A 14858-nucleotide genomic window follows, 5' to 3' on the forward strand; every position below is an offset into this window, starting at 1 on the left:
TTGTATCGTACTGAGGTACCTAAATGCTATGAATGCTGGGTATCTCCATATCGTAGAGATATTGAGTACAGTACCTCGTAGTGAGGTACCTAAATGCTATGAATGCTGGGTACCTCCAAGGTGAACCTGTTCAAATAGCAGGTGTGTAACGAAGATCTAAACTCCAGTACACAGGTACACAGGTACACAGGTACACAGGTACACAGTGAAGAGATACACAGGTACACAGTACACAGTGAAGAGATACACAGGTACACAGTACACAGTGAAGAGATACACAGGTACACAGTACACAGGTACATAGTACACAGGTACACAGTACACAGGTACATAGTACACAGTACACAGGTACACAGTGAAGAGGTACACAGTAAAGAGGTACACAGTGAAGAGATACACAGTACACAGGTACACAGTGAAGAGGTACACAGTAAAGAGGTACACAGTGAAGAGATACACAGTACACAGGTACACAGTGAAGAGATACACAGTACACAGGTACACAGTGAAGAGGTACACAGTACACAGGTACACAGTAAAGAGGTACACAGTACACAGGTACACAGTAAAGAGGTACACAGTACACAGGTACACAGTGAAGAGGTACACAGTACACAGGTACACAGTAAAGAGGTACACAGTACACAGGTACACAGTGAAGAGGTACACAGTGAAGAGGTACACAGTGAAGAGGTACACAGTGAAGAGGTACACAGTGAAGAGAAACACAGTGAAGAGGTACACAGTGAAGAGGTAGGTACACAGTGAAGAGGTACACAGTGAAGAGGTACACAGTGAAGAGGTACACAGTAAAGAGGTACACAGTAAAGAGGTACACAGTGAAGAGGTAGGTACACAGTGAAGAGGTAGGTACACAGTGAAGAGGTAGGTACACAGTGAAGAGATACACAGTGAAGAGGAACACAGTGAAGAGGTACACAGTGAAGAGGTACACAGTAAAGAGGTACACAGTAAAGAGATACACAGTGAAGAGGTACACAGTGAAGAGGTACACAGTGAAGAGGGAGGTACACAGTGAAGAGGTAGGTACACAGTGAAGAGGTACACAGTGAAGAGGTACACAGTACACAGGTACACAGTGAAGAGGTACACAGTGAAGAGGTACACAGTGAAGAGGTACACAGTGAAGAGGTAGGTACACAGTGAAGAGGTAGGTACACAGTGAAGAGATACACAGTGAAGAGGTACACAGTGAAGAGGTACACAGTGAAGAGGTACTTAGTAAAGAGGTACACAGTGAAGAGGTACACAGTGAAGAGGTACACATTGAAGAGGGAACACAGTGAAGAGGTACACAGTAAAGAGATACACAGTGAAGAGGTACACAGTGAAGAGGTACACAGTGAAGAGGTACACAGTAAAGAGGTACACAGTGAAGAGGTACACAGTGAAGAGGTACACAGTGAAGAGATAGGTACACAGTGAAGAGGTACACAGTGAAGAGGTACACAGTAAAGAGGTACACAGTAAAGAGGTACACAGTGAAGAGGTACACAGTGAAGAGGTACACAGTAAAGAGGTACACAGTAAAGAGGTACACAGTGAAGAGGTACACAGTGCAGAGGTACACAGTGAAGAGGTACACAGTGAAGAGGTACACAGTAAAGAGGTACACAGTAAAGAGGTACACAGTGAAGAGGTACACAGTGAAGAGGTACACAGTGAATAGGTACACAGTGAAGAGGTACACAGTGAAGAGGTACATAGTGAAGAGGTACACAGTGAAGAGGTACACAGTGAAGAGGTACACAGTAAACAGGTACACAGTGAAGAGGTACACAGTGAAGAGGTACACAGTGAAGAGATACACAGTGAAGAGATACACAGTGAAGAGGTACACAGTGAAGAGGTACACAGTGAAGAGGTACACAGTAAAGAGGTACACAGTGAAGAGGTACACAGTGAAGAGGTACACAGTAAAGAGGTACACAGTGAAGAGGTACACAGTGAAGAGGTACACAGTAAAGAGGTACACAGTGAAGAGATACACAGTAAAGAGGTACACAGTAAAGAGGTACACAGTGAAGAGGTACACAGTGAAGAGGTACACAGTGAAGAGGTACACAGTGAATAGATACACAGTGAAGAGGTACACAGTGAAGAGGTACACAGTGAAGAGGTACACAGTAAACAGGTACACAGTGAAGAGGTACACAGTGAAGAGTTACACAGTGAAGAGGTACACAGTGAAGAGGTACACAGTGAAGAGGTACACAGTGAAGAGGTACACAGTGAAGAGATACACAGTGAAGAGATACACAGTAAAGAGGTACACAGTGAAGAGGTACACAGTGAAGAGGTACACAGTAAAGAGGTACACAGAGGAGAGGTACACAGTGAAGAGGTACACAGTGAAGAGGTACACAGTGAAGAGATACACAGTAAAGAGGTACACAGTGAAGAGGTACACAGTGAAGAGGTACACAGTAAAGAGGTACACAGTGAAGAGGTACACAGTGAAGAGGTACACAGTGAAGAGGTACACAGTGAAGAGATACACAGTGAAGAGATACACAGTAAAGAGGTACACAGTGAAGAGGTACACAGTGAAGGGGTACACAGTGAAGAGGTGCACAGTAAAGAGGTGCACAGTGAAGAGGTACACAGTGAAGAGATACACAGTAAAGAGGTACACAGTAAAGAGGTACACAGTGAAGAGGTACACAGTGAATAGATACACAGTGAATAGATACACAGTGAAGAGGTACACAGTGAAGAGGTACACAGTGAAGAGGTACACAGTGAAGAGGTACACAGTGACAAGGTACACAGTGAAGAGGTACACAGTGAAGAGGTACACAGTAAGGAGATAGAGAGACCGTCTCACACCTTTATCTTAATCTTATGTGGAAGGCACAGACGTTTAGGACCTATGAAGGTTATTTTTAGGGCCTAGGGTGTCCATCTCAAAGTTGTACCTTTAGTTCCTTCTCAGTTGTGTGTGTGTTTGTGTGTCTGTCTGTATGGGTGTCTGTTGGTTTTGTTTGTCCAGGTAACAGGTGAGTCCAGGTAACAGGTGAGTACAGTGTCCCACAGCTGTCTCTAACCGCTTCTGTCCTCCTATAGGTCCAAGCTCCCAGAGTTCATCAAGATGATGAGTGACCACTTCCTTTGACAACATTCTCCTATTTCCTGAACCAATCAATCAACCGATCACGTCAATCAACGATCTATCTGACCACCTGATTTGACCAATGTTTTTTTTTCTCCCAGGACCACCTGTCTTTCGTCTTCTGTAGAAATGAACGAACTGCAAATGTATATTGGCTATGAAAACATAACAGATATTACAAGAGATGTTTTCTTATTATTGTTTCTTATTTTCAGCATTCTTCCCCCCCCCAAAAAAAACAATTATTATATATGTTAAAGAAAAAGAAAAAAATTCACACACAAAAAAATAAGTTGATGCAACTGCGTGCTGATGGGGGGACTATTTCTAACATATCATTATGTTGCTGAGCAATGTTGCAGGATTCAGCTGCTGTCTCAACGGAATGGTAATCTTCTCCACCTTGTGGAAACTCTTGCAGTCGTGCCTGAACTCCTCCTTGATGTTTAAAGTTTAAATAGATATATATGAAAAATCAATCAGTCAGTCTTGGGGGGGAGGGAGGGGGGGGTATAAAAAAAAAGTTGAGATTATGTAGAATTTCAAGACATTTTTAAAACATGCAATAATTATTAAAAAAAAAATGTGTACTTCTAATCGAAAAACAGAACAGATACATTTTAAGATAACACTGTTTTTTTGGGGCTCTAAGTTGGCTGTATACTAGAAAGCAGTGTTGGGGAATGTTACTTTTTAAAGTAACTCGTTAGGTTACAACTTTACTGCAATTAAAAGTAACACGTTACATTACACTGTTACTTACTGTGGAAAGTAACTCGTTAGTCGTTACATTACTTTTGCGTTACCAAACCCCAGAAAACCATCTGAAAATGTATTGAGCGTGTTGGTCGTTGTTATGCCCAGTAGAGGGTGGCTTGCCTATTTACTAATCGGTGCTACAATGATTTCATCGGACATCATGGGAGAGATCCAGAACGAGATCTCTGTCAGATTTCCTGATAGCTGTTTCAGTTGTTTTTACTAAATTGAACCGTGTATTTTGCAATAAACAATATCTTATTTTGTAATCAAATTATTATTTGGCTGTTGTAGTTCAGCAGCCTGTGTTGAAATGTAACTGTTCCACAAAAAAAAAAAAAAATGCGCAAGAAGGAAAAACGTATACACATTATGATAATAAGGAAAGATAAAATAAGATATAAAAGCCTAATTAGTAGCCTTTATTTTCTGGCTTTAATATGTCTATTTCGTGTCATAAAGCTGCCGAAATGTTGCTTTTGATTTATGGACAACGTCTAAGTGTTGTAACGAAATTCCATATTAAAACTATCGAAATGTTTGATAAATACAACAACAAAAAGTGTTGCATCACAATTCAATTCTATCTTGATAAATCCAAGGTATCAAAGGGACGTTGTCCATAAATCAAAACCAACATTTAGGCAGATTTATGAAACGAAAAATACATATTAAAGCCAGATAATAATAAAGACTATTAAGTCACAACAAGCCCGACCACTTGAAATATTGACATGAACATTTTAATAACAGTAAAACTACAAAGCACGAATGCAAACTGTCAGATAAATCCCTGAACATAATGCATTGAAATAAATGGCATGTAATCAAAGGAATTACTTACAATCATCTAAAGACGCATACATGTTCATTTAGTTTTCTCGGGGTGACAGGGGGTTTAACAAAACCTAAATCTAGATTTAGCTGTTTTGGAAACAGAATCGCCATCTTCCTCAGCATCAACAGTAATCGGCTGTCGCGGGTCCTTCTCCGCCGGTCTAGTGGAGCTGTGCTTGACCTGAAGGTGCTTCTTGATATTTGAAGTTGACAGGCGCTTAACACCGAGGCACAGTTTGCGTTTTATTATTATTATTGTGTTTCTCCTTTTCTTTTACCAATTCTAAATAATGTGAATACTTTCACGTGGTAAAAGGCTGGTGGCTCTGCCATCCTGATAACTTTCTTGCCACAACGTTCTTGAAGAAAACAGGAAGAGCATGAATTTATGGGAAGGGATTTTCATATTATTATAATTTGGCATGGGAAATAATATTTAAAAGTAACGATTTGCTTATTTGAAAAAAGTAACTTAAGTATCTAATTTCTTAAATTGAAAAACGAATACGTTAAGTTTCTCATTACCACAAAAAAAGTAATTTGTTTATTCTAACGAGTTACTCGTTACCCTCAACACTGCTAGAGAAGATGGAAGGAAAGCATCTTCTAGCCACTAGAAACCAGCAAACGTCCTGATTCAGATTGAAATGTGTTTTCATTGGCCACTCCTTTGCGTGAGCAAATGGAACCTTGTGATTAGAAGGCATGGCCGTTGGTAGTGTTACTCTTCGTTACTTCATGTTACAAGGCAGATGAAGGAAGGAAGGAAGGAAGGAAGGAAGGAAGGAAGGAAGGAAGGAAGGAAGGAAGGAAGGAAGGAAGGAAGGAAGGAAGGAAGGAAGGAAAGAAAGAAAATAAAGGGGGAGAGATATGTCTCCTTTCTGTGTCTTGTCTGTCACACAGAGACCCAGACCAGGTCAGAATAGAGCAAAGTCTCTCAACCATTTGCTGAGACCCAAGTCAAAGGTCAAGGTCTCTCCCAGGTGATGATGACTTCCTGGTGATGTCACTTCCTGATAATGACACTGCAATGGAAAGGCACAGCCAGAGGGGGGTGTACTGTATATCCCAGAATCCGAGCAGTCCGTCACCTTGTATGATTTGCCTGATTTTTAAACCCCCCGGTCTAACACTTCACAACCCCCTTCTGTTCCCCTGATCTCCCTTCCTGACCCCTAAAACCTCCCCAGGCCCCAGAAATGCAATTTTAACATTCACTTCTACCAATGTGCCTTTTAGAGTTCATATCATTCAAATGCGATGAGGAGGAGACGGACGTTATCTGAACTTTTTAGGATGCAAGCTTAGGGAACTGTTAGTTATTAGGTCTATGCAGTCAGGTTTTTTCTGACCTGGGAATTTAAAAAACAGTAAAAAGAAAAAAAAGTATTTTGGGATAAACTGTATTTAATTGTACTGTATGCTTATATGTAATTAGAAGGCGTGTCCCTGAATGGACCTTGTTTTAGTCAGTTGAGCCCCCTGGCGGCCCCAGCACCCCGAGTTTCAGACCCCTTCCTCTATTCCAAGTTGCAGCCTGTTTCCATTGTGAACGACATGTCTGTTTTTGAGCATTGTATTATAGCTATCAGCTTTTTATCAATATCGGCTTGTCCGCGGGCCACCGTCGTCTTCAGTACCAGTGTGTGGTTGTATGTGTAAAACAGAATTTTTTCTCTTTTTTAATCTTTCTCTTATTCTTTGTCTGTTCTGGTTTCTGTGTCGATGAAAAAAAAATACTAAACCACGACTTGCTGCCCTATGAAAATTTGACAGCAGCTGTTTTTTAAAAGTGGTTTATGTTATCCAATCAACACAAGGCACTGAAACTGGAATATAATCTATTTGAAAATCAATATATATATAAATGTAAAAATATATACAATATATATAAATAAGGAAGGTGCCAGTTTTCAAAGGAACGGTTGTTTTGGGTCAGATTAATTATTTTCTTAGAGATGGGTGGAAGGTTTGAAGAGGCATCTCAATGTTAATGAGATATGAAGGTTTGAAGAGACATGACTTGTTCCTCTTCTTCTCTGGCGTGCTGTGCCCTTGACATCACAATGACTGACTATGGCACCCCTGACTGGACAAAAGGGACCGGTCTTCTCTGGCGTTCTGTGCCCTTGACATCACAATGACTGACTATGGCACCCCTGACTGGACAAAAGGGACCGGTCTTCTCTGGCGTTCTGTGCCCTTGACATCACAATGACTGACTATGGCACCCCTGACTGGACAAAAGGGACCGGTCTTCTCTGGCGTTCTGTGCCCTTGACATCACAATGACTGACTATGGCACCCCTGACTGGACAAAAGGGACCGGTCTTCTCTGGCGTTCTGTGCCCTTGACATCACAATGACTGACTATGGCACCCCTGACTGGACAAAAGGGACCGGAGTTCCCCATCATCCCCCACTCACTGCTTATTCAGCTGTCAAAGAAAACACACAGACATTTGTAAATTGGATGCAACAGATGCAAACGTACCATTATTTTGAAATTGTGTATGTAAAAGTTATATTTTTACATGTAGACTGTTGTTATTTTGTGTTTAGATAATACATTGTATCAGTTTTTCGTTAAAAGAAAAAAAAAAAAGAAAAAAACATTCGGTGTGTGTTGAAAATGTGTCACATTGAAATTGTAGTGAGGTCAAAAGCTTCAGTATCATTTTTAGTTGTTTTTTTTTCTCCAAAAGGTTTGTTTGTTTATATTTCCGGGATTTTTTTTTTTGAAGAATGGGATGGGGGAGGGAGGGGGGTGGGGGGTTAATTGGAAATCAAAATGGTATATAATATTATTTTCATGCTCCATGCTCATTGCCATTTTTTCATTGTATTTTTTAAGAAAATGTCTAAGTAGTTATAGTACACAGGGTTCATGTCCCTTTGGTGGTGGGGGTGGGGGGGGTGACGACTAGCTGAGAGTGGGAAATGATTGAGTTGATTTGATCAGTTGTATTTCTGCTTGTATTCGCCTGGTCATTCTAGCCAGGTGCCAATATTAATTAAAAAAAATGAACGGCACTTAGCTGTATGTGTGTCATGGTTTAGTATTCAACTCACTGTTCTTTATGGGCTGTCTCAGTGTTGCACCACGATGACTCGTTGACAGACAGCACAAACTCTCGTCTGCAGGGAAATACTGTATATTCTAGCTTGTATTCAAGTGTGGTGCTAAGCAAGTATTTTCAGAGTTACAGTTTGGCCCCATCTAGATTCAGTCTAAATACCTTAGCTAGAAATCGTACTTTGTCAGGTAATTGAACGTTTGATTGACCAACAAAAAAAAACGAGCCCCCTAGCATCTGAAAATTAGACGTGAACATAGAATTAATTGTAAATGGCCGATTTTAGCAATCTTCTAGCTATTTCCCCATAAAGTTAAGTTAGGCAGTTTCAGCCTATTTTATTTGTTTTCCAGCTATTTGAATCGGACCTACGATAAATACTTTTTATTAGATTGGACCTGTCGTTATAAGTGCTAATATTTTGATCTTGTAAGATTTAATTGACGTGAACATGATCCATGATTGCAATAACTGTGTTATTATTACCCCTATTGTGTTTACAGCAAAAGGCAAAACGTATTTAGTTTTCTTTTCCTGGTTGTACGATCTCTCTTCTTTTCAGTGATTGAACCATGTGCTGTGTATCATTTACAGCATCATTATTCTGACCGTTTATTGCAATAATAATATCAGTTACATCAGCACTTGTCATTTGTTCTCCTGGGTGATAATATATAGGATAAAAATCAAAAATATTGTTGAATGCATCTGGAAATGTCCTATATATATATATAAAAATACTTTAAATCCAAAATCTTGCTCGTTATGAAACGTGTTGCCCTTGAATGGGAATTATTGAGCTACGAGAACAAAAGTAAAAGGCCAATGCTTTTTTGATCTTTCTATTTATTTTTGGGCGATAATTGTCTTTCAATAAAGAGAATAGTATATAGTCATTAAACCCTCTCTATTAGGGCGTTCCCTTATGCATTATGTTCTCTATTGTCTGTTTGAATTCTACAGTCCTGAAGCAGACATTGGTTAACATTGGTTAACCCAGACAGACTGGATATGTACTAACATGGCTGTTTGTGTGACTGATTTAGCAGAAATCCTTCCACATTTTTTTTTGTAAAATGTAAATAATAATAATAATAATAATAATAAAGTCAACAATGATAGGGTCATCTTTGCTTTGTAACGATGGTTACCATTTAACATCCACTACCAGGCTTTTTTTTTTTCGACCCAGATCAAAAGGCCAAGGTCTCCCAGGTGATGATGCCACTTCCTGGTGATGCCACTTCCTGGTGATGACATTTCCATCTAATTTTTTCATATGATACAAACCACAAAGTTAAACAGATTTAAGTCTGGATCAAAAGTTTAACCTGACTAGATAATCATTATACTCAGCCCTCAGAAAGAAAACTACTTGTCGAGCAATGACACTTTAAGAGTGTCTTTCTATACTTTAAAGTACACTTTAAGTTTGGAGGATTTGATGATGATTTCTTCAGTCTAGTATCTAGCCACCATGAATGGTCAATCAATCAAGTTACGTATTGGTTAAGTTATTCTCGCTTCTTCTCGTTTAGCTACTCTCTCTACATATGGTTTAGTTACTCTCTCTTCCTATGGTTTAGTTACTGGTTTAGTTACTCTCTCTACATATGGTTTAGCTACTCTCTCTTCCTATGGTTTAGCTACTCTCTCTACATATGGTTTAGTTACTCTCTCTACATATGGTTTAGCTACTCTCTCTTCCTATGGTTTAGTTACACTCTCTTCATATGGTCTCTCTTTCTGCCTTGTTCAAGGGGCAGAACGACAGATGTTTACCTTGTCAGCTCGGGGATTTGATCTAGAAACCTTTCGGTTACTGGCCCAACGCTCTAACCACTGGGCTACCCTGCCGCCCCATTTACAGTGAATGCAGTCTCTGCTAAAGCGGGAACATTGCCTTTAAATTTGAATCACGGTGTAAAGCTGAACACCCGTGATGCGGATTGAATAGAGCCCTAACACAGTAAAACTCACTACAGATTAACACAGGTAAAACTCACTACAGATTAACACAGGTAAAACTCACTACAGATTAACACAGGTAAAACTCACTACAGATTAACACAGGTAAAACTCACTACAGATTAACACAGGTAAAACTCACTACAGATTAACACAGGTAAAACTCACTACAGATTAACACAGGTAAAACTCACTACAGATTAACACAGGTAAAACTCACTACAGATGAACACAGTGAAACTCACTACTGATTAACACAGTGAAACTCACTACAGATTAACACAGTGAAACTCACTACAAATTAACACAGTGAAACTCACTACAGATTAACACAGTGAAACTCACTACAGATGAACACAGTGAAACTCACTACAGATTAACACAGTGAAACTCACTACAGATTAACACAGTGAAACTCACTACAGATTATCTCAGTGAAACTCACTACAGATTAACACAGTAAAATTTACGACAGGTTAACACAGTGAAACTCACTACAGATTAACACAGTGGAACTCACTACAGATTAACACAGTGAAACTCACTACAGATTAACACAGTGAAACTCACTACAGATTAACACAGTGAAACTCACTACAGATTAACACAGTGAAACTCACTACAGATTAACACAGTGAAACTCACTACAGATTAACACAGTGAAACTCACTACAGATTAACACAGTGAAACTCACTACAGATTAACACAGTGAAATAGAAGACAGGCTCCTTTTTGCTTTTTATATTGAACGGAAGCTATAACCTATTTCCATCTAAATTAACCATAGAAAGCACAACATGTAAACAACTAACAGACTGGCAAAAATAAAGTTGTATATATATATATATATATATATATATATATATATAATATATATATATATTATATATATATATATGTGTGTGTGTGTGTGTGTGTGTATAAAAGTATCACAAAGTCTAATAGACATTCACCAGGTGGCACCATGGCTTCTAGGGCTCCTCACTTTATCTGGCTAGTCATTGTTTTACTTCTTGTTGTGTATTATTTTATTCATCCTTGTGCCGTGATTGGTTGGTTTAAACATGTTCATTTCAGAGTATTATAGACTACGTGTATAAGGGTGAAAATATATGAACTGTGGCCTTTTTCATTCTCCTTGTTACTTTGTGATGCAATTAAAGTGAAGAACAAATACAGTGAGCAGATAATTACTATGGATCAGTGCCTGGCGATTTTATTCTATAGCTTCCTTTGTCTAGTGCTCTTTTGCTATGAAATAGACTAGTGCACCCAATCATAATAGAGAGGAGCAAAAAAGAAGAAACTAAATTTAAAATAAGAAAATATATTAGGCTTATTTTTTTTTGCAGGGGCAATCCTTTTATACCAGGAATATTGAGGAAATAAGATTACGTTTTTGTTTTTTAAAAGTCAAATTCTAAATATTCCAGTTTGTAGATTTTTTTTGGAATCATTAAAAGTAAAAAAGTTTGTTACTTTATTTTACTATTTAAAATATGTTATTTACCATATTACTGAGACGAAACTGTTTGGTGTTTTCCATGATGGGCTACAGTCAGACGGAGGGTCGCCATCCGTACGTACTGTACCTGCAGCAGTGATTCTAAAGGAAGTTAAAAAAAAACTAAAAAAACAAATGACATTTAAACTTTCTTTCCAGTATGCGGCTGAGTGCCTCAAAAAACGTTTTTATTTCAACTGTTATATTTCTGTTATTCTTTCTCTTTTCTTTTTACATTTTCTTAATTATGTTTTCAGTTTCCGTTGTATTTTTTATTTTTTATTTTTATCTTTATGTTATAATTATTATTATTATTATTATTATTGTTCTTGTTGTTTATTATACTTTTTTTTCTCTTCAGATTAGTAGATATGTCCGAACAGGTTGTGTGCTGGAGTTGCTTCTCTTCAAACCAGCCCATCGTAGGCCCATTGCCTGCTGTTTTTCATCTTGTACTTATTCTATGAAGTCATGTACATGACCGTTCTGTAGCAATAAATGTGCCATTTTTATAACCTAGCGCTGTCATTGGTCATGCTTTTTATTATTCACTAATGTTGTTATGAACCCCTATAGACAGTACACTTCTGATCTTCATAAGATGTTACTCAAGTTCTGCAATGATTCAAAGAAAATACTTTTGTTGTATTATACTGAATGGAATCATTATACTACATGGAATCATGTAGTAACCCCCAAAAAGTGTTAAACAAATCAAAATATATTTTATTTTTGAGATTCTTCAAAGTAGCCACCCTTTGCCTTGATGACAGCGTTGCACACTCTTGGCATTCTCTCAACCAACTTCACCTGGAATGCTTTTCCAACAGTTTCAAAGGAGTTCCCAAATATGTTGTGCACTTGTTGGCTGCTTTTCCTTCACTCTGCGGTCCAACTCATCCAAAACCATCCCAATTGAGTTGAGGTCGGGTGATTGTGAAGGCCAGGTCATCTGATGCAGCACTCCACCAGTCTCTTTCTTGGTGATATAGCCCTTACACAGCCTGGAGGTGTGTTGAGTCATTGTCCTGTTGAAAAACATATGATACCAGATGGTTTGGCATATCGCTGCAAAATGCTGTGGTAGCCATGCTGGTTAAGTGTGCCCTGAATTTTAAATAAATCACAGACAGTGTCACCAGCAAAGCACCTCCACACATCACACATGCTCCATGCTTCACACTGGGAAGCACACATGCGGAGATCATTCGTTCACCTACTCTCACAAAGAACCAAACATCTCACATTTGGACTCATCAGATCAAAGGACAGACTTCCACCGGTCTAATATCCATTGCTCGTGTTTGTTGGCCCAAGCAAGTCTCTTCTTATTGGTGTCTTTAGTAGGGGTTTCTTTGCAGCAATTTGACCATGAAGGCCTGATTCACACAGTCTCCTCTGAACAGTTGATGTTGAGATGTGTCTGTTACTTGAACTCTGTCAAGCATTTATTTGGGCTGCAATCTGAGGCTGGTAACTCTAATGAACTTATCCTCTGCAGCAGAGGTAACTCTGGGTCTTCCTTTCCTGTGGCGGTCCTCATGAGAGCCAGTTTCATCATATCGCTTGATGGTTTTTGCGACTGCACTTGAAGAAACTTTCAAAGTACTTAAAATGTTCCAGATTGACTGACCTTCATGTCTTAAATTAATGATGAACTGTCGTTTCTCTTTGCTTGAGCTGTTTAAGACTTTTTTGGTTACTATGTACAGTATGTTTTATTTCATAGTTTTGATGTCTTCACTATTATTCTAGAATGTAGAAAATAGTAAAAATAAAGAAAAACCCTTGAATGAGTAGGTGTGTCCAAACTTTTGACTGATAGAAATACAGTGTAGACATTTGTTAATGTTGTAAATGACTATTGTAGCTGGAAACGGTATATTTTTTAAATGGAATATCTACATATGCGTACAGAGGTCCATGATCAGCAACCATCACTCCTGTGTTCCAATGGCACGTTGTGTTAGCTAATACAAGTTTATCATTTTAAAAGGCCAATTGATCATTAGAAAAGACTTTTGCAATTATGTTAACACAGCTGAAAACTGCCGTGCTGATTACAGAAGCAATAAAACTGGCCTTCTGTAGACTAGTTGAGTATCTGGAACATCAGCATTTGTGGGTTCGATTACAGGCTCAAAGTGGCCAGAAACAAAGACCTTTCTTCTGAAACTCCTCAGTCTATTCTTGTTCTGAGAAATTAAGGTTATTCCATGCGAGAAATTGCCAAGAAACCGAAGATCTCGTACAACGCTGTGTACTACTCCCTTCACAGAATAGCGCAAACTGTCTCTAACCAGAATAGAAAGAGGAGTGGGAGGCCCCGGTGCAAAACTGAGCAAGAGGACAAGTACATTAGAGTGTCTAGTTTGAGAAACAGACGCTTCACAAGTCCTCAACTGGCAGCTTCATTAAATAGTACCCGCAAAGCACCAGTCTCAACAGTGAAGAGGTGACTCTGGGATGCTGGCCTTCTGCAGCTGGCCTTCTAGGACACCATACCATAATGACGTCACAATATCCCATAGTGACATCACAATACCCCATAATGACAAAGCAAAAACTGTTTTTTAGAATGTTTGCTAATTTATAAAAAATAAACAACTGAAATACCACATTTACGTAAGTATTCAGACCCTTTAGTCAGTACTTTGTTGAAGCACCTTTGGCAGCGATTACAGCATCGATTCTTCTTGGGTATGACACTACTAGCTTGTCACACCTGTATTTTGGGAATTTCTCCTATCTTCTCTCAGATCCTCTCAAGCTATGTCAGGTTGGATGGGGAGCGTTGCTGCACAGCTTTTTTCAGGTTTCACCAGAGACGTTTGCTCGGGTTCAAGTCCGAGCTCTGGCTGGGCCACTCGAGGACATTGAGAGATTTGTCCCAAAGCCACTCCTGTGTTGTCTTGACTGTGTGCTTAGGGTCATTGTCCTGTTGTAAGGTGAACCTTCACCCCAGTCTGAAGACCTGAGCGCTCTGGAGTAGGTTTTCATCAAGGATCTCTCTGTACTTTGCTTATCTTTCCCTCAATCCTGACTAGTCTCCCAGTCCCTGCCGCTGAAAAACATCCCCACAGCATGATGCTGCCACCACCATGCTTCACCATAGGGATGGTGCCAGGTTTCCTCCAGACTTGATGCTTGGCATTCAGGCCAAAGTGTTCAATCTTGGTTTCATCAGACCAGAGAATCTTGTTTCTCATGGTCTCAGAGTCTTTAGGTGCCTTTTGGCAAGCTCCAAGCGGGCTGTCAAGTGCCTTTTACTGAGGAGTGGCTTCCTTCTGGCCAATCTACCATATTGGCCTGATTGGTGGAGTGCTGCAGAGAAGGTTGTCCTTCTGGAAGGTTCTCCCATCTCCACAGAGGAACTCTAGAGCTTTGTCAGAGTGACCATCGGGTTCTTGGTCACCTCCCTGACCAAGGCCCTTCTCCCCCGATTGCTTGGTGTTTCCAAACTTCTTCCATTTAAGAATGATGGAGACCACTGTGTTCTTGGGGACCGTAAATGATGCAGACATTTTTTGGTACCCTTCCCCAGATCTGTGCCTCGACACAATCCTGTCTCGGAGATCT

At 39.5% G+C, this 14858-nt stretch overlaps 2 protein-coding genes across 2 annotated transcripts in view; both read left to right on the top strand.

Moving 5' to 3' along the window:
• The window catches only part of LOC115159830 (transcription factor 4), a 17795-nt gene extending 10033 nt beyond the window's left edge, over window positions 1-7762 (top strand). The window contains exon 5 of the mRNA XM_029709885.1: window positions 3088-7762. The gene's annotated coding sequence lies outside the window, so the exon portion shown is untranslated. The remainder of the gene's footprint in view (window positions 1-3087) is intronic.
• On the top strand, window positions 99-3081 carry LOC115159831 (uncharacterized). Its single transcript, XM_029709886.1, has 4 exons — window positions 99-120; window positions 357-753; window positions 1430-2320; window positions 2351-3081. The coding sequence occupies exons 1-4, from the start codon at window positions 99-101 to the stop codon at window positions 2832-2834; spliced, it is 1794 nt and encodes a 597-aa protein (XP_029565746.1). The 3' UTR covers window positions 2835-3081.
• Window positions 7763-14858: the final 7096 nt, after the last annotated feature.

Source organism: Salmo trutta, chromosome 23 (assembly GCF_901001165.1).
Source record: "Salmo trutta chromosome 23, fSalTru1.1, whole genome shotgun sequence".
Classification (NCBI taxonomy): Eukaryota; Metazoa; Chordata; class Actinopteri; order Salmoniformes; family Salmonidae; genus Salmo; species Salmo trutta.

Coding starts and splice junctions, on each gene's coding strand:
- LOC115159831 (XM_029709886.1), top strand. CDS start 99: ATGAATGCTGGGTACCTCCAAG. Junction 754..1,429: donor AAGAGGTACACAGTGAAGAG/GTAGGTACACAG, acceptor TACACAGTGAAG/AGATAGGTACACAGTGAAGA. Junction 2,321..2,350: donor AAGAGGTACACAGTGAAGAG/GTACACAGTAAA, acceptor CACAGAGGAGAG/GTACACAGTGAAGAGGTACA.